This window comes from Cyanistes caeruleus, chromosome 5, assembly GCF_971803275.1.
Source record: "Cyanistes caeruleus chromosome 5, bCyaCae1.hap1.1, whole genome shotgun sequence".
Lineage (NCBI taxonomy): Eukaryota > Metazoa > Chordata > Aves > Passeriformes > Paridae > Cyanistes > Cyanistes caeruleus.
Genome location: NC_141705.1, coordinates 23069817 through 23092684, shown reverse-complemented (window position 1 = coordinate 23092684; position 22868 = coordinate 23069817). Strand labels below are relative to the sequence as shown.

The 22868-nt window shown below is 40.3% G+C and overlaps 2 protein-coding genes across 25 annotated transcripts in view; one reads left to right on the top strand and one right to left on the bottom strand.

Annotated features, from left to right (window-relative positions):
- Window positions 1–22868, top strand: part of PDS5A (PDS5 cohesin associated factor A) — a 93995-nt gene that overhangs the window by 63647 nt on the left and 7480 nt on the right. For 5 of the 19 annotated variants that reach the window (XM_086888512.1, XM_086888508.1, XM_086888514.1 and 2 more), the window contains exons 30-34: window positions 1124–1263; window positions 2295–2400; window positions 5026–5378; window positions 6435–6585; window positions 7151–8356. In XM_086888512.1, coding sequence (XP_086744638.1) covers window positions 1124–1263; window positions 2295–2400; window positions 5026–5378; window positions 6435–6585; window positions 7151–7186 — 786 coding nt within the window. In that variant the 3' untranslated portion in view covers window positions 7187–8356. Of the gene's footprint in view, window positions 1–1123; window positions 1264–2294; window positions 2401–5025; window positions 5379–6434; window positions 6586–7150; window positions 8357–8397; window positions 8480–11113; window positions 12289–14879; window positions 15304–21747; window positions 21882–22868 lie in introns of those variants that run through there. The other 14 variants (XR_015286725.1, XR_015286735.1, XR_015286733.1 and 11 more) reach the window with 7 other exon arrangements.
- Window positions 16471–22868, bottom strand: part of UBE2K (ubiquitin conjugating enzyme E2 K) — a 44627-nt gene continuing 38229 nt past the window's right edge. For all 6 annotated transcript variants that reach the window (XM_086888558.1, XM_086888560.1, XM_086888556.1 and 3 more), the window contains one exon: window positions 16471–22753. In XM_086888558.1, the coding sequence (XP_086744684.1) occupies window positions 22679–22753 (75 nt within the window). In that variant the 3' untranslated portion in view covers window positions 16471–22678. The remainder of the gene's footprint in view (window positions 22754–22868) is intronic.

Genomic DNA, 22868 nt, shown 5'->3' with positions numbered 1-22868 from the left:
GTTTACTGAGTAGCTGAGTTATTGCGTGTCTAAAGAAGGAAGATAAAATGAATGAAGTGTCTGGAGCACAAGTCTTATGAGGAGCAGCTGAGGGAACTAGGGTTGTTTATCATTCCCCCCATACATAGTGTTCTAACACAGGGCTCTGGGCGTCCCAGGGCCCATCATTGGTGTTGAAGACGGAGGTAAAGATGGGGTTAAATGTTTCTGTTTTGTCACCTCCTGTTTGTAGGGTGACCAGCCTCATCATGTAATGGCCCAGTGTTATCTCTGATCCTCCTTTTGCTTTTGACATATCTTAAAAAGCCCTTTTTGTGACCTTTATAATGTTGGCCAACTTGAACTATAATCAAGCTTTGGCCGTAGGAATTTTCTCCCTGCAGTGGTGAACAGCATTTCTGTAGCCCTGCCACGTTGTCTGTCATTGCTTCCAAATACTTTATACTTTTGTTTTCTGCCCAAGTTCCAGAAGAAGATCCCTGCTCAGCCAGGCTGAATTTCTGCCTCACTTGATTGATATCTTACACTTTGCAATTGCCTGTTCCTGTGCTTTTAAGAGATGGTTCCTAAAAAGTGAGCAGCGTTCATAGATCGCAGTTCTTTCAAAAGTAGATTGCCAGAGCACGCAAAAGTCTTACAGCACCCAAAGGTCAGCTGTCTCCCATATACAGGGCCAAGGTTGTCCATAAGGCCAAGGGCAAAAAATCCTGTAATTCCTTGTAGAATTATGCATTGCTGGTAGCGTCCTGGCTGGGTGGTCAATAGTAGATTCCCACAACAATACCCACTTTATTTGCTTTCCCATTCATCCTTACCCAGAGGCTTTCAACTCTAATATTGCCTAATGTTTTGGCTTTTGTTGAGACTTCTCCAGCTTCTATGTCTTCAAAGCATGAGAGAGAGAAGGGCAGCTGATGAAGTGCTCTTAAGTTACAAGAACTAAAAGGATAAACAATGTTTTTAAAGTAAAGATAAGATTAGTAGCTCTAAACTGATGCATTGTGATCAAAACTGTTAATCCAGAAAAGGTATTTTTAAATACCTTTTTCAAGCAGATATTTTAAAAATTAAATACATATCTGAAGTTTGCATTTTTAAAGATTTAAACTTTTTTTTTTCCTAGCCAAAACCAACTGGTGTATTAGGTACAGTAAACAAACCATTATCTGCAACTGGAAGGAGACCATATATTAGGACTACAGGATCAGAGACTGGAAGCAGTGTAAACTCTGAGCTGAGCTCTTCTGCAGGAAACAGATCAAGGTATGGGAGCTCAAAATTTCTTTCATCAGCTCTTTACTTAATTTTCTCCACTGTGCTTGCAAGTTTTAGGACAGGAGATGATTTCATCTCTGTGCTTACATACTTGAAGAGTGTCCTTATTCCATCCAGGTGTAGAAACTGTAGTAGTTCTCAATAGGTAAAATCTCCATACTTGCTTTTTGGTTCAGTTTGTGTGGCTGATGTTTCGATGTATAAATTAGGATTAATCTTGACTGGAAACAAGAAACCTTCTTTGATAGAGATGAAATATTCTTATCTATGTAAGATTAAGAATGGTAAAAACAGCTTGTTGAAGCAGACCAGGGTCTCAGTGGAAAGACACAGCATACAATTGTAATACTCAGTGTTTCTTCTAGTAAGCATTATTTTTGTATGGATGCAAAGTTTTGAAATTTGTTGTGAATCTGGAGAAACAGTTTACACTTTCAGATTTTAATATTGTTTAATTTTGTTTGGAATTAGTTACCTGACTAAAATAAAGGGTTAAAGAAAGCAGAGAAAGTCAAGTCTAGGTGCTGCATTTCATAAGGCCAAGGGGAAGTATAACTGCATTCAGAATTTGTTCTGTAAGTGTGCATGATACAGGTTGTAATCTTGTTTTTTTCTTTTTTGTTCTTCTGTTTTCTATGAAGTTGGGGCATTATTGGTATTTATTATTCTTCACTACATTTTCCAGTATCAGCTCTTCCTATCTGAAAAAACAACACAGCCTATTTAAAAGCTCTGGTCTTAAGTTTGCAAAAGTCATTATACAGTGGTGTGTCTGTGGTAAGGGATTTGGCTCAATGACCAGCCAATTTCTTGCAGACTTTTTCCCAGTTCTGGGAAAGAAAATAAAAGCGTTGACTCTGGCAAATTCAATTGCTTTTAAACTAATTTAGCCTATTGTGTTGAGTCTCCTCCTCCCCTCCCCCTGTTTTTTTACCCCCAGTAATTCAAAATATTTTTCTTCTTTTCTGTATGTTTGTTTGTTTGTTTCTTTTTTACTATGTCTTCCATGATGCTCCCAGGGAACAAAGTTCAGATATATCAGAAACTGGAGTCAGTGAAAATGATGAAAATCCTGTGAGGATTATTTCAGTCACACCAGCAAAGACCGAACCTGTGAAAAACAAGGTATGTCCAGGGATTTTATGGGCTGTCTGTAATAAACTTGACATTGGGGTTTTTTTCAGTACACATCATTGCAGGTAGTCTCTGAGGAACTGGTAACATCCAGTTTCATTTCATATAGTTCTGTCGGTTTCCTAGCCTAACAGAAGACTCCTTATCTTCAAAACAGCCATTTATTTTATCCAGAATAATTTATAGCACTCATTTGAATGGACTTCATTCTTCTTTTGTAAAATTCCAAAGTATTCCCACGTTCATTCCATGTTGTCCAATATAAGTATCAGTAAGCCTGGGATTTAGAGTGAAAGTTCACACCTGTAGTATCTTTAACTGAAATTACTGCCAAGAAAATGTGAAGTGGTCCTACAGCATGAAATAAGCATCTAACTTGTGAATTTTGTCACAACTAAAATCTTAATTAAACTATTAAAAATATATTGTATGGTTTATTTCCCTTTCATTACAAAGAGAACACCATGTGTAAATCATAATGATTTTTTAGCGTATAAAATAGCATGGATTTTAACACAGTTGAGTCCTGCACCTGGGATAGATTAAACTCAAGCAGCTGTACAGCATGCTGGGATCTGCCTGGCTGGAGTGCAGGTTGGCTGGGAAGGACCTGGGGGCCATCCCTGGTGGATAACCAGCAGAGCATGAGCTGGCTGTGTGCCTTGGCTGCAGTGAGGGCAGCAAGCTTTGTCCTGAGTAGTCAGCAGATAGAGGGATGTGGTTGTTCCACCCCATTTGGCATTCATTAGGACATACCTGCGATACTGTGTCCTCCCCAGTTTGATGCAGATACTGAAAAACTGGAGAGGGCCTTGCAAGGGACACCAAGATGATTAAGGCATGGAGAAGTTGTGTGAATAAAGGTTTGAAGTGTTGGGTTTGTTCATCTTAGAGAAGAGAAGCCTTGGAGAGGATCAGTCTTTCAAAATCTAAAAGTTATTTTTGGAAAAGATGGATAGAAAGAAGTGTTCTCAAGGCTGCTTGCTGGAAGGACAAAAGGCTACTGGAAGAAAGTAGCCTGTGATAGCAGCTTTTCAGGGAAAATTCTGTCTGGATGCAAGCAGGGAAATAAACCAAAAACAAACAAAAAAAAACTAGTAGAGGTTTTTTGTGGATAAATTTAAACACTGGAACAGACTGTCCAGAAAAGCGGTGGATTATCAATGGTCATGGCTTGCCTTATCAAGGCCCTGGATAACCGCTGAGGCCCCACTGTCAACAGGTTTGACAAGATGATTTTTGAAGATCACTTCCAAGCTAGATGATTCTGTAAATTAAAATAGATTTTTGTAATATCCAAAGATGATTTGGGCTTTTTAAGAAGTTATATATCTGCCTAAGCTATTTTTATTAGATGAAATCAGAGTAATAAGCAGGTGTTTTGGATTTGTGTCATCACATAAGAAAGTTAGGCAAAGCACATATAAAGTAAATCTTCAGAAATGCTTTCTAAGTTCTTGAAGTTGAAATTTCAGAGAATCTGTAAATTTTGTATGAATAGCAATTGTGAGTGTCTACTATGAAGCTAGTGAAACAGTAATGAAGATTACTAAGATTGCCTGACTCATAAGAAATAATAGAATATTTAACAAAAAAGCCCTTGGTTCAGATAAAGCACTTAGAAAAGTGACATTGGTTTGTTTGAAATTGCCAAGTTATCCAAGCCATACTTTATTATCCTTTTTTCTGCCCCTTCTCCCAACTGGTTTGGATGTCAGTGTTCAAATGAAGACTTGGCATCCAGTTGCTTCCTCTTTGGTTCCATATGGATACTGCTCTGCATAGAGAAGTACATTGCTAACCCATTCTGTTTCACACATACAGACACCTCTTCATGGTATTTAATCACTTCATTACCTTGTTCAGTGTGTTGAGAAAAATATGCATGTAGGCCATACCTATTCAGACATGATGAAGAATTAACAAATACAGCAAGTTTCATTTTTTGGTATGATCTTACTTCTTTATTCCCTGCAAGTGTTGGGTTTTTCTTTGCTGGCACTTAGGTCATCAGTAAACTGCACCTTTACTGAATGTTGGTCTCAAAATTTGCGTGTATGGAAGTAGATAGTAAATATTGCTCTACTGGAATAATTCTTTTGCTCCTCAGTTTTCTCCTGTCACTTGACAAAGAGAGACAGTAAAAGGAGCTTGTCCAGAAAAAACGTCATGAGGGGAGCTCATGAAGATAATTATTCTTACCGTAATCTCTCTCACACACCACTAAAAGATACATTGGGTGCAGATTTTAGATTAACTATTTTCTGCTATTATGGGTCTGTGCTTGTTTCAATATTAGCAGTACTGTAATGTCTATTTTAAGTAACTCAAAATTAACACTTGGAACTTTGTAAACTACAAAACAGCTTTTGGATGATAATCTGGGCTACTTTAGTGTTTAAAAGTTAAACTAACATTACACACAATGTACGAAATATTTGTGCAAGGATAAGGTCCAAAATCCCATTTAGTAAAATCTAGGTCTAAGACCATGTGATGTGTTTTCATAACTTAAAGGGTTTTAAAAACTCGTATTTCTGTTGGAGAGAAGTCACAATTTGGGTTTGCCTTTGAGAATCTTTTTTTTTCTTCACGTTAGTGATTTTTATTTTCTAGGAGATGAATTCTGATCAGACAACACAAGGAAATAGCACTGAACGTGGGAAAAAAAGAACAGCAACAGCATCTGGAACTGAGAATATTCATCAAAAAACAGAAGAAAAAAGTGTAGAAGAAACAGGCCCATCGCTCGCAGCAAAAACCAGAAGAGGGCGACCAACCAAACCGGAACCTCAGGGTACCACTGCAAAAAATGAGGAAACAAATAAACCACCTGTCAGGGGAAGGAAGAGGGCAGCAGCCAACCAAGAAAGTCCAGGGAGTTTAGAGGCAGGTAATGCCAAAGCACCAAAACAGCAAGACACAGCAAAAAAGCCAGCAGCAGCACAGAGACAAATTGATCTACAGAGGTAAAAATAACTAATGAAATACGTGGGGGGATGGTCCTTTCCTATCTCAAGTCAGACCCTGAATTTACAATTACAACAGACCTAGTATAGTTAAGGGCACAGCTTAACCACAGCAGATGCCATAGTCCACCATATGCTGCATTGAGTTCTGTTTTTCAAATTAAGTACCTGGGCAGCTGGAATTGGAGAAATTAATTTGAACAGGATAAACTTAACCTTACTTAACCAAATGTTATTTTTATGCAGCATGGTTTCCCTTCCTAGCATTGCTATATAAAGAAACTAAGAGTTGATGGTGTTTCAGTGCATTTATTAATGCCAGGCACTCAGGCATTTGGCTACTCTGCTATGCTTTCCTTCCTTGATAGCAATGAATTGCTTGGAAACTGTCTTTATTGCACACGAAAATTTGTAATTCCAACTGTAACTATTTTCTGCTATTTTGGGTCTGTGCTTGTTTCAATATTAGCAGTACTGTAATGTCTATTTTAAGTAACTCAAAATTAACATTTGGAACTTTGTAAATTACAAAACAGCTTTTGGATGATAATCTGGGCCACTTTAGTGTTTAAACATGTTGACTTGGTTTACAATACAAGCAGTTCGTAATGTGCATAAATACGAGAGGTTTGTTTTGCTGGACCTGGTACATAATTAATGCAAAAGTGTCCAAAGTGGTAGAGCAATAAGGTCTGCAAACCAGTGTGCTCTAAGAAACCATAAATTAATCTAAAGGAAGAAAGAAGCTTTGGAATAGTTTATTTCTAGAGATTTGTAAGTTGAAGATGTTGCTGAGAACCTTGAACAAAAATAGTTTTACCTTTTCTTCTCAGAGTAAGCTTTATATACCAGTAAAATGTTATGTTTGTCAAAAGTGTAATATTTGTGTACTGCCTTGCAATACTTGTTTAATATATCAAATTCCTTCCAGGTCTTCAGAACAAATTGCACTATCCATAGCCTTTAATAAGCTACTGTATTAGCTAACATCTTTGAAATGTGTAATATCTCAGTTTTTCTTGGACAAAATACCAAAACATTGTTAACGTTTTTCAGAAGCCAGGTGCTTGGAAGTGATGGAGATTCACTGTTGGAGATAGACTCAAGTTCAGAATACTCTCAAAATGCAATGGATCTTTTTAAGGCCTGTGGGAGCAGCCAGGAAGAGACTGAGGATACAGAGATAGCAGAGGGAGGCTTCCTTAAGGTGTAGCAGGCATCTTATATAGGACAATTCTCTGTTTTTATTCTTTATTGTAGTTTATACAGTAAGAAATCAAAGAAATTTGTGTGTAAAAAAAGCTCTGTCTAATAGGTTTTTTGCTTTTAAGTAGACACGTACAAGTTACTTTAAATAATTGGAAAACATTTGAAGTAGTGCCTATTCTGAACTAAAATGGGCTATTTTTATAAACCTTGGTAATTACATTTAATTAGATCAAGTTACTGTTCTTAATCACTGATTCCAGTGAAAGTAGTGATAACTGTTTATATTTATGCTGAAAAAAAACCACTCAGTTATGGAATTACAAAATGCACAATTCAAATTGCGTAGTTTCAAGTTTATCAGGAAGTTGTGCTATACAATAAGGAAATTCAGTTGTATTCAATTAATTGTGTAATTGTTGAGAAGATTGGCATTGGAAGAATCAAAGTATAAAGAGCGTAAAAGCTAAAATGTAAAGAATATTTGGTAGGGTTTTGATTCAGAATCACTTGTAATTTCCATGTCCTTACAATTAACTTTCATTTATTTTTCTCCCCTCATAAAGGTAAAAAGAAAAATTGCTCGAAAAGGGAGGAAATGAAGGCCAAATAAAGGCATGCTCCAAGCTTCTGCAAAAACTAGGATTCAGAAATTTCCTGTACAGGAACTGAAATTACTTCAAAACACACAGCTTTCAGCTCTGAAACCAGAAGGAAAACTATGCTTCCCTTTCACATGAAATTAATCCTTCTCAATGGAAATGTAAAGCAGAAACTCTTGAGAAAGAGGCTAAAAGCATCTGTACTTATTTCCCCAGAGACTTTTTTTATGAAAAGTCAATAATTAAGCAAATTGCTTAACACTTGGTTCCAGTTCCTGCATTCTGGAGTTTAAAAGTGTATTTACAACATTAACTTTCATGCTGCATTTTTTTTTTAAAGTAAGTCAGAGAAGGTCCTTACACTGACATTGAAAATTCATGATCCTAGAGCCAGGTATTCCCATGTTTCACAGAAAAGGTAGAAGTCTACTGAATGGATTTTAAACAAGACTAGAGGAAAAAAAAAAAAACCCACAAAATTTTTTTTTGCTTTACTTTTGGAGACTGTTTTATGTATAATTCTTTCTGCCTGCCTACTTTTCTGCAAAAATAAGATGTACAGATTTCAGTTCCCTGCTATGAAAAGTCATGTGGTGGCAATTTTATAAATGTTGCTTTCTGATTTTTATCAGAGTGGGAAAGTAATCACTTAAAATTATTATTAATTTGCAAGTAGACATTTCATTTTTTAATTTTCCCTCCATTTTAGTTTAATATAATTTGCAATAAATGTACATATTGATGTTTGTTTTATAAAAACATATATCACTTTTAAGTGTTTTTACTCCTGCGGTTCTGTTGGAATATTCTAAATTTTAAAGGAGTAAAGACAGTCCAGCATTTGATTTTATAATGTTTGTCACCAGATTTTTATTATTGATGTAAAGAAAAAAAAAATCAGTTTTTAAAAATAGTTGGACTTTGGCAGCTTTGTAAGGAAAGTTGGAAATGTTTAGGATTGCTCTCAATTTTAAGCATTGTGCTAATTGGAAGTAAGTCTGTTTTGCATTTTGTCTTCCTGTCCAGGCTCATTTTTTAATGTTTATTTTAGAAGATTGTTGCATCAATATTATGTTTCCTGGCATTGTTCAGCATAGATACAGTGTACACTTTTATGTACACATGATCATATTTAAGTTTGTTGCATAAAATAAACGCTTCTAGGTGTCATGTGGCGGTCTTTTTTATTTTTATTTTTTTTTCTTTCATAGAAAACTTAATTGCTGTATCTGTACTTGAGCTTGGACATTCACAGAAGTACTGTACAGAGCGAAGGAGCTGTAATGCAGACAGGTAGTTAAAAAGTCAAGTTTTTTAGGTGAAGTTGCAGTGCTTTATCTTGTGAAGGGGGTTGGGTGGGTCTGCAGAGTGACAGTGAAGAGTTGGCTTTGCTTCCCGCTGCCTCAGTTCCCCATTTCTCTTCTGCAAATTGTTTTGAAATCCCTTGATTCAGATAGAAAAGCTGGATACTGGTGGCATTAGTTAGGGGAATGCCTGTGCTCCTAAAATGGTAGAGTACAGCTGTGTGCCATTCAGCAGGACTTAAGTCTCTCTTAGCAAGTGTACACCTGGTGTTACTTTTCTTATTTTTCTCCTGTAACAGGAAATCAGGCTTTGTGCATAAAGCAGTGTGTGCAGCTCCCCTTCTAAAGCAACCTGCAGGGCTTTGACCTGAAGGATTTGAAAAGCTTTTGACAGAGGAGATTTTAAAGTCATTTAATTACACATCTATTAGGGGTTTGATTTCTGAGACTGAAATAATTTCACAAGGTGGATTTACTGATTGTAATGGTTTCCTTTTAGTGCTCTGGTGAAATAATTCCCTCTCACAAAAGTTAGATTATTTTGATTTAAACTAATTTTAAAATGTTTCAGTTCAAAGTTTTCAGGTGCTACCTGAAAAAGAAACTTGCTTTTCCTTAGAAAGGAGTTCTGGTACCTAGTGGTGTGCCTTTAACAGTGACCTGAAATGTGGACTTGACAAATCTTGCAAGTAATTCAGATTTATTTCCAAAAGCTTTATTTTTTATGAAGTGGATAATTATTGGATTTTTAAATTTTTATCTTTTTTGGTCAATTTTTAATTAGCTACACTGTCACATTATTCAATGAATCATCATAGGATGATATTGGTTAGAAGAGGTTGCTGGAGATTCACAGCCATGCTCTGAGCATGGTTTTCAATTGTCTTTCTCCAGATGGAATTATGTGGGGTTTTTTTAACGTGGACATTTGAGTTATTTTCATACGTTGATTATCAGTAGAGTCAGTTGGTACATTCATGTTGCAAATTATGCTGGACATAATTAGCTGAGCCAAAATGTGGCTTACAAGAAGAACCTTTCTCACCTAGCAGAAAAGGTGGCCCCCATTGACTCTTTTCAGAACTTGCCCTGGCCAAGGCTGTGCCCTCATTGAAGCCCTCGGAACAGCCGTGGTGCTGCTGGAGGTGCCCCAGGGACGGGTGGGCACCTTTGTCAGGCCAGGGGCCCTGAGTGGTGACAGCACGCAGGAGGCAGCCTGAAGAACCAGGACAGAAAGCACAGCCACCATTGTCACACAGACAGAATTGATGCATTGCCAGTGCTGCTGAGGCCTTACAATTAGGATCTATTAAAGAGTAAAGAGTATAAAAGTCTGGAATTGAAGGCAAAGTATTCCAAAGAAAAGAGAGGTGGACTGTGTGTGTACTTGGCCATATATCAGTTTTCAAATATTGTACATAAGAGTGGGGATTCTCCCATTACAGTAAGGATACTGATGCCCAGAGTTCTTCACTTGTTAATGTGCAATTAATAGGCAGCCTGATAAAACCCAGTCTTTATGGCTTTTTACCAGTGTAGGATTTGAGGGTGCTGAGGTTTCACATTCAGTTATATAGTTAGAGTTAAGTTCTTACCATCTTTTAAGTTCCCATCTTCATAAAAGTCTGGCTGTGTTTCTTAGCAGACATACATTTATTTCTGTTTCTTTCTGTCTTCTGATGCCTGGACTGCACAGTTTTCATCACAGTAAGACAGGAAAGCTGTTCTGAGAACATTCTAAATTAAACCCCTACCACTCAACAAAACTAAATCAGAATAGTTGTTTTGGATTAAAAAAATAATGTCTGTAAAAATAGAAAAATAACATTGAGCAATCTTAAACAGGAGAAATAACATTCACTACAGACCTTTTCTGCACATGCTGACAAGCCCTGTAAGTTTTAGAACTGATAAATATCAAAATATTATCTAAAATGTGCTTCCGTCTGTAAGATACTTAGCTCACATTGTTGGACCAAGTTCATCAGCATCAGGCTGACTCTTGAATATCAAGTTAAGTGATGGGGCTTTAACAGCTGAACTGTTTCCTCTAAAGATTTGGGATCACCAAACATTTGCAATACACAGGAAACTTGCTTCCTAAAGAAATCATCCGTGTGGATCCTAGTTCTCTTGCCTGTGTGTTTCGTTACTGTGTTCATCAGCAGTAATAGTTCTGTTTGTGCCTGAAAATCAATTCTCAAATGGGTGCTGAGGGAAATAGCCCAAACTAAAAATGATGGGCTATGAAGTTGTCTTGCCAGCCTGGCTGCAGGTGCACAGTACTGATAAGCAAGCATTAGTCACACAGTGGCTGGTCTCAGCCCAGGGCACTGTATCTGGGTGCAGGAACAGATTTGCACAGGGAGCATCAAGGTGTTAAAAAGCAGGGAGCAAAGTCCTTCTGTACAGCAGCACTTTGTGTCCCTTGAAGGCTTCCCCTGCTTGAATTTCTGAGGAATTTCAGGAGGGAATCATCATGCTGATGAGTATCCCAGGTATTCAGATGGCCAGAAGGAAGCTCAAGCAATACTATAAAATACTCTTAAGCTACAAAAACCAACAATAGCTTCCATTCCTTAAGAGTTTTAATCCACACATTCTGTGGATTGTTTTGCCTCAGTTCCTCAATGACAGAAAACAAGACAGAACTTCCTCAGAAGTGGAACTTTGAAGTGATCACCGACAACCTGTCCCTAGCTGCACAGCCTCAGTCAGGAGAGTGGATCCAGCATGCCTTTTATTTCTTATTTCTAAATGAGAGACCAAAGCAGGTGAATGACCCAGTACTCCCATCAGAGTACCATCCTTAGCACCAAGTCAGTATGGTGACGCACAGGATGACTACTTCCACAACTCACTCCCTAGTATACTTCAGATTCAGAATGGGAACATCTCTTGACTCCAGGGAACTTCCCAGCTGTATTTTTTGCAGTCTGAAAGGAGATGAGCAAGTTTTTGGTGTGTGCACCTGCTTGTAAAGAAATGAGTGGGACCACAGCCAAAGGCGTCTTGCAGCTCAGACCTCCTGCTCACTCAGGCCAAAAAAGCCAGAGGCACAACCACACCTACTCTGGCAGTTGGTAGGAGCAGCTCTGCAGCCAAACTCAGTCGGCATCACGTGCTGGGAGTGTGTTCCTTGGAGCCCTGGTGTCATATCAGGCAAAGGGCAGTCATCATACCCTTGGAAGAAATGTTCCTGTTCATCTGTTGGAAAGACCTTTCTGACTTGCAACAGAGAATCTTCTCTCTGCCTAGGGAAAGTCCTGACAATTTTATCAGGACTGTCAGCCTGCAATGGCTGGGTGTTGTGAGGAAGTCAGGCTCATGGTGACCCCTTCAGCTTTTGGCAAGAAATACGAAGGAGTCCTTCAACTTTGAACCTGGTTCATCACCAGCTGTACAGCTATATCCATGGTCAGCAGAACCGAGACCTCCGTGAGCAACACAAGTTGAGTCTTGTGCTGTTTGGTGATGAGGGACAGCCATGAGGAGACATCTGCTCTTCACTGGGAGCACAAAGATTATCCAAGCCAATTTGTAACTCACTTAGGTCATGCTGGCAGCTGTGTTGTCTCCACAATGTGCCAGCTCAGGCAAAAAGCCTGACCAAATAGCTCTGGAATACTGAGCGTCCTCCTGCAGCCCTGCCGGCCACAAGAGCTGTGTGTTCGTAATGCTGCAAGCTAGGCTTGCTCCAGAACAAGAAATACATGTTCTGCTTCTTGCTTCAGGTATTTAACATTGCCCTGGAAGCAGGAATTGATGTGTTGACTCTAATGCACCAGAGCTCTTGAAGGAAGAGATGGAAGGTGGTTATGGCTGTTTCTTTGGTGCCGCGGCGACGGAGGGGACCGGAGCACCGCGACTTCCCTGGAGAAGCAGCCCTGAGAAGGGCTGGGCCGAAGCGCGTGTGCGGCTCCGGGCAGGCGAGGGATTCCAGCTCGGCTCTTCCAGCCCAGCTCTTCGGCTCGGCTCAGCGGCGGTGTGCAGGCGACACGGGAAGAAGGGACGAGAAAGCTGGTCTAGCGTTTCGCCAAGCACTAACCTTTATTCAGTCAGAGCTTTGGCGAAGAGAGCCAGCAACAGCTATTCTGCCGAACAGGGGAAAACCCGGGGTATTTATAGGGGAGGAGAGGGGCGGGGGGAGGCCGGGATACATGTATCGGGATGGGACTGCAAGCGGGAACACCAGTGGAGCGCAACAGTTTAACATATCTAACTCAAAGATCCCTGGTGTCTTGCCTCCAGGGGAGAGCCAGGATCTCGGAGCCAGCGGGCTCCCCGGCCCCCACACTTTGGTGTTGGGTCTGATGGCTGTAAAGCAAGTGGGGAGTCATGGCATGCCCTAGGTACTGTCCCCAAACCAGAAACGAGCTGGGTTTGTGATGATGGCAGAGATCTCCTCTCAGGAGGTTTATGTGCAGAGCACATGCCCTGCACTGCTCCCTGCTGCCCACACATAAGCTCTTCTCTGCTTCCTGTAAAATTAGGAGAGACACTGCCCACATAATTCAACCATCACCTGCTTCCATCCCTGAGTATTCCCTGGAAGGGAAAGAGTAATCTGAATAAATTATTCTGAATGGTGGTAGCAGCAACCACTGTTCATCCTTCCTCATGCTGTTAAACCAGAACAGGATTCAGGCTGTGATATGGACAAGGAAGCTGCTCTGCACACCCGGTGCATGAGCATGACAAAATGGCTTGGTGCATTTCCCTACTGCCCTTTCCAGTTCCCTTTTCTCAGCCTTGTAGTATATTGTTTCCCAGCTATTTTTTCAAGGCCCTCATTGCTGTATCCATCCATACCTGCACATGGTGTCTTCTGCATTACCTTCTCACTTCAATCTACATGAGCTTAGCTTTGAGCATAAAAGGATTTGGGAAGAAAGCAGACTGCCTTGATTAATTTCTGAGGCTTGTGGGGGCCTGCATGTCACAGTTTATCAGGCTCTGCTTTAGTAACAAGGTTGTAAGGTCTGGTTTTCCCACAAAGACAGTATCATCAGTGCTGGTATCTTCCATCCTCCCTAGGTCAGCACCTGGTTCCTGCAGTTATCACTCCCTTTGTCAGGAGCATGGTTACCTGCTTTGCAGGTTCTGGCTCATGTAACCTGTGTGTTGTTGCCAGACTTACCCGTGTGAGAGTCACAGTCACCTCTGGAGCTGCCTCTGTCTGTCAAAGTGCACTAAATGGCCAAATCTCCAGTGCTTTAGGAAAATTTTCTAGTCATCTGCACTATTACAAGACATGACAGGAGATCCCATTCAGAAATAGGGTGTATTTTTAATCCTTTCTGGTTTCCACACATGTAGGAAACACCAGACCCTCGCAGACTTTACATAGAAGATCATGGTGGCATTCACAGCAGTCTTGGTGTGTTTGACCATGAGGTAGATGTTGTATCTCTGGGTCTCCAAGTTTCAGATACCTTCCCAATGAGATCATCTTTCAGAATGTATCAATGTGTATAAATACCTAAATAGGAGAGTGTAAACAAATAGGGCCAGAGGTACATCCTACATCCCTAGAGAAATTAATGGAAATTGGAAAATTTTCCTATATCTAGGCCAAACTTTTTCAAAACAAATTAATACCAGCCTGAGATCACATCCCTTGTAGGTGACTGGTCACAGGAAAACACCCATCGTTGCATCCACTCTCTTGACTCATCCCCCCCTCAGGCTGGCCACAGGCTTCTGCTCTCTGGAGCTTTTCTTGTGCCTATGGAGAGGGAGACTGGCCCTGCAAGTGTTGTTCACACCAATTCTTCCCCACTGCCTCATTCCTTACACTCTTTCTCCAAGCATTTGGTTGTGTTTGACCAAGACCCTATATTCCCACTATGTATTTGGTGCTGTTTGGCCATTTTTGAGGGCATCTCTGTCCCCAGAGCTACAGTAAGAGGCATAGGGGCCTTCTGTTAAATTTACTAAGACGGATTTGCCAGCTTCCTCAGATCTCAAGAGCTCAAGTCTATTTTTCATTTGGTCACTCTTCAGCCTTGAAATGGTAATGAGTTTCTCCTCCAGAAGACCACTTAACCTGCTGTGTCCAAGCCCCTTCCTGCTGCCACATGGGAGCTGCACCATGTGCCAGGGATGCTCATTGCCAGAGGAGCAAAGCAGGGTTCCTGGTCTAAGCATTTCCTTTGCACTCATTTTATCATGAGGGTGGTTTTGGAAGCTGCCCAAAGCAGTTGGCCAAGATGATAGCAGAATGTCATTTGATTCTGCATCACTGAACTGCTTTCTTTCCAAAACATAGGTTGTTTCTTCTTTTGGGTTGATGGTGGGGTGTTTTAATCTTTTTGCTATTAAGAGGGCCTTGCCATTTCACACTTGCAGGATGTTGCCCCTTTTATGTCTATTTGCTTCTTTTGCAGTCCCAGTGAACAGACCCAGGCCCCATGAGTGCACAATCTCTTGTGTGGACAGCTGGCTCCCTCCAGCCCATCCCAGCAGAGCAGGGCCTGGCATTCCAGCTGGATGTGGCCTCACCAGGGCTGTGCAGAGGCAGGATCACCTCCTTCAGCCTGATGCTGACACTTAGCCTTGTGCTGCCCACGATGCAATTTGCTGCCTTTGCCATGAGCACAGGTTGGTGGCTCACATTCAGCTTGGTCCAGATCCCAAACCCCAAGTCCTTTTCTGCCAAGCTGCTTTACAGTTGTCCCAGCTTGTACTGGCACCTGGGTTTTTCTCCCCAGGTTCAGGACTCTTCCTGCATTCATCACAGATGAGAACCATTCACAGGTGAAAGGAATGGCACACAAACGTTACAAAGAAGGACTTTCCCTCTTTAAGAAATGTTTGGGGTTGGTTTGTGCTTTTGTTTTCTTCCCCCTCCACCTCAGCATTGTCTGACACAGTGAACTTTTGGTAACTACTTTGTTCATACATGTTTTCTTCCAAATAGTTCCCTCTCCTGATAAGCACAGCCTGGAGATACTTTATCCCGGTGTTTTTGATGTAGTTCAGGCCATTAAGGGGCTGGAATGTGGAATAAGCTACAGTGGGTGACACAAATGCCAAGCGAAGAGTAAGCAAGCCCCATCCCATAAGGTCATTCATACACAGGATTCATTTCTTGCTTCTTTAACAGCAAAAGCCATAAACATCAGGTGTTTTCATTCCATTTGCACTGATAGCTTTGGATCCTTTAAGCCACTTTCTACACAGATAAACCACTCCCAACAGTTTATTGCAGCAAGGTGAAGATGTGATAGCCACCATTTCCAGAAACACCTGAGACCCACTTTTTGTTTGGTGTTTGTTCTCCAGTCTTGTGTTGATGGAAATTTAAAGCTGTGGCTATGAGACACACAATAATACACAATGAGAGTGCCTGCTCTTTGTTAGGACTGACTGCTGTGTGAAATGGGACCAACCAGTTCTGCTTTTGAACCAAAATCCATCTTGGTGCATAACTGGCTCCTATTTTGGGGGGCTATAACTAGCAAAAAGTTCTTCCTTCAAGAAAAGCACTCTCCTACCCACCTCTGTACCTGGTATATAAAATTTTTTATATATATATATATATATATATATATATATATATATATATATATATATATATAAAAATACATATATGTATATGTTCTTTATATATTTATTTATATATACATATGAGAGCTTTGACTATTCACCATCATCATGTTTTTAAACTGCCAACTGAGGTTTTGGGAAAGACAAAGGGAGATGATGGCACTGTCTCTCTCCCCACCCACTACAGGTGCAGGGGGCCACAAGCCCACAGCCTGCACCACTTTGCAAGCAAAGGCAGCTCTGCATGGAGGACTTGGGGTGCTAAAGGGTTCTGGTGGCTCAGGTATAATCAGCACAAAATAGATTCTCTCCCACTTCCCACTCCCTCCCCGTATCTTTCTCACCAGCCCAGCTTATTACCCTTTATTTTATACCAGGCTGTCATAAACCCACCTAAAGAATTCACGTATTTCAACACAAAGCAGCCACTAAGTGAAGCAATGTAATTTATTTGACATTATACCAGACACAGGTGCTCCAGATCCAGACTTGACCTTAAAAACAATTTAAAATCCTGGATTTGCTGTATTGGAGGTATCGGTTACCCATCTGAGAGCCAAATGTGTCAGTATTACAGCCACTGAAACAGAAAACTAAGTACAGGACGAGTCAAGCTAGCAAGCACCATCAGTCCATTTCAGCTGTGAACTCGCTTCCAGTTTTGGGGTGCTGGAAGAAATGACAAGGCTGTTGGACAGCTTCACAAGTATTTTAGAATAAAGCAGCTCTCAGTTACTCATGTCAGTGTCTAACTACACAAACTGGGGAAATTGGCTTTTTTTTAAACTCTGAATTATTGTCAGGCTAAGACCTGAAGGAGAGGGAGTGGGGAGTGCTCCCTCTCCCTCACCCCTCTTAAAGAATGAGGTACCACAATACAACACAGCTCCCGATGACAGTAAAATTAAACAAAAAACCCAAACATCTTACACCATAAACAGTGCAGCACGATCCCAGCTGGCTGAGCCTGCCCAGAAACCTGTGCAGGGACAAACACGCACCTGAAGATGGAATGCAGATCTGAAATACAGTATTACAACCAGCTTCACAGCAAACTCACTGCTCTTTGCTTCAGCCGTGCAGCCGCTGTCTTCAAATTGCTTTACTCCATTTAACAAACATTGACAAATGCCAAAAAAGTGAAGTTTGTACTGGTAGTAAATCCATAGTCATCATCCCTCCTAGATTCTTCTGGAGCTGAGCAGGGCAGTGCCATTGGCCACCAGGCTGTCACCTCCCTGTGCATGAACCAACTGCAGTTTGAGGTACAGTTTAAAATGTACATAGATGACATAAACATAAGTGGTGCAGGGAAATCCAGAGAGAACTTTTCCTCTGTGTTAGCGGCTTTGTTTCTTCAGACGCAGCCTTTGAAAGGAGACAAGAGGTGGTTCAGGATGGTCAGTCAGGCCATCATGTGAGGCAGTCCTAGTTGAAATAACACACGCTTCCATTACACAACTTCTATTTACAAAATTTTCTTCTTCAAAAGTTTTTAATGTGCACCATGAAAATGAAAATTTCATTACTGACATGGAAGCAGTAGACCCTGTAATCTTAGAACAATCTGAATTACCAGAAATAAAATGAAAACTGTTTTCAGGGAAACATGCATTTATTGTTAAGCATTCCCAGTGAAAAATCAACATCTTTTAAAATGTGTGTTTATTTAAAAAATCATTTGTGTACAAAAGTGTTTGTGTAGTTTTTATTTTCAAGACAAATAACACTGATGCTGCATTCCAGCCTCCCCACCCCAGTTCCGCCTCCACAGGAAGTCTGGTGCTTAGGAACCAACCTCCTGCAGTACTTATAGGTAAATATTTATTTATTAGAAAAGTCAGAATTTAGGATGGAAAAGGTAAGTGAAAAGCAGGGCTCTTCAGCAGTAGACATCAGCATTCCCATGATGGCAGCCCTCTTCAGGCACTGCACCAGAGCAGCAGCAGGCGCTGCAGATCGTACACCAGACAAGCACAGCATTGTCACAGAACATTTCCTCATGTGTCAAGCCATGATCTGAACTTATATTATTGATGAAGGGCTCAGCACCATGAGCGATCCTGGAGCCAGTTTGATGCCGACAAAGCAGGTAACAGCACAGATCGAACATCACAGCACAGTACAGGGCAAATGATTCACAAGGGTTTGTCCAGTGAGAACAAATCCAAAGTCAGGTTGCTGCCAACAGAGCACTGCAGCTGGAATAACCAAGCCAGAAGCCAAATGTGTTGATGACAGTTGGTCTTGTGAGTCTGATGATGAATCAGCTGCTGACACAAACACCACAAGCAGAAGAGCTACCTACATCATTCACGAATAGGTTTGGAACAGATCAGAAAACTAGCAAGAAAGAAGTGATTGCCCCTTTGCCTAGCCCTAGGAGAAAGCTGTGCCTGGAAATCGAGAATGGTAACACTGAAAACATCTATTTGGTCTTCCCAGAAGTGGCTTTAGGCACCCACAAGCATCTTGACTTTCATGCTTCAATTCCATGATTCAACAGATGCTGATGAAATGCACTTTTGCTATCTCTCGTTGAGCCAGCTGCTCATCGAAGCCATACAAAACTACGCACCTGCTCACAAATCAGTGTCCCCACTAATCAGCTCCATCCACAAAACAGAGCAGGAGAGGACACCTCATCTTCTGATTACCTCTGCTCATCAGCATTTCAGTAAAACAAATTTATTTACTAAATAATTTAACGTTTCCCACTTCAGGCAAGCCTCCAAGTCTGAGCCAGCTTTTGGTGGTGTTTCAGAAGGGAACAAGGGACATGCACAGTTGACTTCTCCTGTGCTAAAAATGGAACTTCTCGAAACAGTGCATGACCAATGCAGTAAACAAGAACTCTCGCTTGAATCTGTGTTTTGATTTCCCCCCACTCCCCTTCTCCCTTCCCAAATGACATAAGCTCTGAAGTGCCTAGTCTGAGTCACAGCTGTTAGGCTTAAATTTGCATAGTTTAAATGTTTCTGTTACCCACACCATCTAATGCAGATTTGGTGTTACAAGGTAAGATTCTTTCTGGCTATTTAATTCCTCCTTTCAGACAACAACAAAAAAGTTTCTATATTCCTTATGTCAGTGTTCCAATACTAATTTACATGGAAAACAGTTGAATACAGTGATAATTAGAAAAAAACTAAGACATATTCATACACCAGTAGTACCTAATTGCTCATAAATACTACCGAACCAATTATAGTCAAGGCCCCATGTACTCTGTTGCAATCTTAACAAAATACTAAAAAATAAAATACTTGGAGTATGCAGAATGCACTAAATGATGCATCTTTCCAGGATATGTTCCTAAGGTTTTTTGTCTCCAAATTGCACCAATTTGTCACATTGAGAACACAGTTGTTCACAGAAGGAATGGGAGGAAGCTGTGAATTTGGCAAGGGGGTGGAATACAGTCAGGGCTTTTGGTACGGTACTCATGGGAAAATGGAGGCTTTTGGCAATAGGAAAGGGCATTTCCCTACCTCTGAACAAAGCTGAACTTTGCTCTTAGAGGAATTGGATGAGATAGGATAAACCACTTTGCACGTTACAATGTTCAGCAGTGAAATCCAATGGATGCTCTGGTAATCCGTAAGTGTTATTACCAATACCTTGTTTAGAAAAATGGGGCCGTATAGGCTTCAAAATGACTGTTTCAAGCCATCTTCTGGCACACAATAGAGGAAGACAATGCATGATTTATTTGTACTTAGCCACTGTACCCATGTTTCATGTTCTTGTTGCAAGGAGTGGTAAATGTGCAGCCTGAGTCCACACCTGGAGTGGGCTGCACAGCCACTCCACATCTGTGAATGCACAGGGCCCTGAATATAGCGATGTTCAGTGACACAGAAAACAGAACAACCATTTGTATGTACAATGTCTCACAATGATAAGCTGAACACTAACAGCAAAATTCCTAGGGCTCAGCCCCAGCTGCAGTTAAACGAATCTTGTACAACATTATCCCTATATTCAACTCTGATAATTACCAAGAATACAAAAACATTCCTTATAAAGGAGTCACCAGTCAAAATTCAGAGGGACTTCAGACCAAAGATGTCTCCTTAATGCTGGGTCATGTTTCCTTCCCAGCTCACTTCTTGAGAAGCTTCCTGCCAGCACCTGAGCTAGCATTAAGCTACCGAGCACATGCATGGAGGGCAAAATCCAGAATCCAACATTTATACATAAGGGGGAAGGGGAAGACAAGTGTTTTGCAGTAGAGAAGAAGATGAGGTAACTTTGTGAGAGAAGTAAAACTTAACAGGGCATTCTTTCAGAGGTGACTTTGCTCACCTACAAACCTCTTTTCCCCCTCTCCCCCTTTCCCTGGCTACCTTCATCACTTTACATACTGTTGGAGAAGCCTGCTGTTCTTAGGAGACTGGTCTTATCGAAAGACACGTTCAGAAGCCCGTTACTGAGAAGTTTTATGTCCCCGACAATGATTTCCGAGTTCTTTCTTTTGATAAATAGCAGCGAAGAACAAGGGAAAGTAGTCAGCAATTCATATTTACCACCAGGGTAAAAAAAAAAGGTGTTGATGTAATCAAGAAGTTCTTAGCCTGTATAACAGAAAAGACAGCAACTTGAGATTAACACAAGTAGCATTTTGCCAGTTTCCTACCGTCCCTGGTTTTCACTTAGCAAACCAGCTGAACAGTAGCAGCTTCTTGTTAAAAAAATAAATAAATATAAGGAAAGTCAAAACAACTCATTTCCTTTGGCATCATTGCAAATGATTTACACTAACTCAAGAAAACCCAAGACAACTGATCACTGACTACACCTTAAAAAGCAGTAAGTATAAAGACTAAGCAAATGCATTTAGTATTGCACTGATATGAGTTCAAAGTATTTACTGTCTGTGCCCTGTTTTAAGTTTGGACACATCAGACAGAGCAGTACAGGGAATATCCCAGAACTAGCCAGGTCTTGACAGCTTTGTTTTCTGGTTTTGTTCCCCCTACTACTATGCTCCAGGTATTTAACAGATACCATAATGTTCCTGATTTCATCTAGTATGAGTTATAAACAGACCATGAAGCGCAAAACTATTTCAATTTGTACTTCACAGCTCTAGAAAAACCCCAAGCAGGCACATATTTCCCCACCCCATTAATCCACAGCCTAGGAGAGAAAAAAAACAGAACAAAACAAAAGAGTCATAGAAAAGATGACTGATACAGTACTCCATTATCCACAATCCCCACTCTCTAGTCTCAGGATTTCTCTGAACTTCCTTGTCAGATATACTCTCAAAAGTTAGCATCATATTCACAAAGACATTACAGCTCTCTTTAAATAGATGTACTAGTGTTTGAAGTTGCAAGACTAATAATTTTCAAGCTTTTGCACTCAGGATGAAATGTCATTTTAATACAAATAAAAAGACTGACTGTATGTACAAGCCAAGGTAAGATTTCAGTTCTCGTTTATCAGAAACATCAATCCAAAAAAAAGCTAAATTGAGAACACACTTCTACTTCTATGTGCATTTGAAGTATGTACAGTAAAAACACCAACACAGCCTCCATGTGTTAACCAGAGAAAAATGCAAGCAAGGATGAATTTTAAAGTACCTGGTAAGCAATCCTTAAACTGAAGCCCAAAATAAAGCTAGAAAACTGCTGCAAAAAACAGCTGATTGCATCGTATCAAGTACTCAATTTTTTTTTTTTTTTTCATTCTCAGTACACTGGAGAATCAGCTTTGTCCTCCTTCAAACCCTGTGAAATCATATTATCCAGAGTGTACTGAAGAACACTTTACAGCTATTTAAGACAAAAAAAAAAGAAATAAAACCAGCTCCATCTTTTTGTGCTGTATCGAGGCATACTCCTTACATGATTGTGTAGAAAATATGATGGGTGAAAATCACTACTGATAATTCAAAATATATATTTTTAAAGGGGAGCCTAGACTACTGCAATGGCACACATAATACCCACAGATGATGAAACATAATCAACAGTATGATGTAAGGGAGAGGAGAATCAGGTTTCCCAATTAATAAGCTAGAAAGAAAATGGTTCTGAATAGGTCACCATTTGGAACTTTGGGTAAGTCTTGAAAGTCTGTCAAGAAAAAAATTACAAAAGCAATTGAGTATTTCAATGGTGCTCTCTTCAGCAACCCTATCTAATATGTCTATTAAGTACAAGCATGCAAATATAGGTCAATCCACAGGCACATAGGATCCATGTTAAAAACAGTAAGATAACTGTGATGAGTGGCACCAACAATTTTGATGACTAACACTCAAAATGTTGCTTTCGGAATTACTAAATCAAAATCCTGAAGCAAGTTCCTGCTAGTCTTTGTCACACTGCTAAACACTAAAGTAGGCATTGTTTTCCCCCATTATCTTAGCTGAGCTCAAAGAATTTTTACAATATTTAGTAAGAAAAAAAATTAAAGTATTTCCCCTTTTTAAATTTACACAGACGTTTAATTAGCTTTATTTACAGAGCGCTTTTTTTCAGTCTCCAATAGTGCCTAGATAGCATCATCAGGCAAGAGTGCCAGTTTTGAAAGAATTTATATAGAATCCTAGGAATAACAGATGGTGATGCTCCTCCAGAAGGGGCAAGCTGGACTACAGAAGCAGATCTCTCTATATGGCTCAGTTACTCAGGAGTAATTCTGTTGCAGTCTCTACATCCCATGATTTTGAAGACAAGGCCACTATTACTGCATTCTGCAATGAGAAAAAAAAAACAGCAATAATATTTTCAGTGTGTGAACTTGCAGCTCCAGGAAGTGGAATGAAAAATTCACAAAAAATCAAAACACATTAGCTTACTATTTCTTAA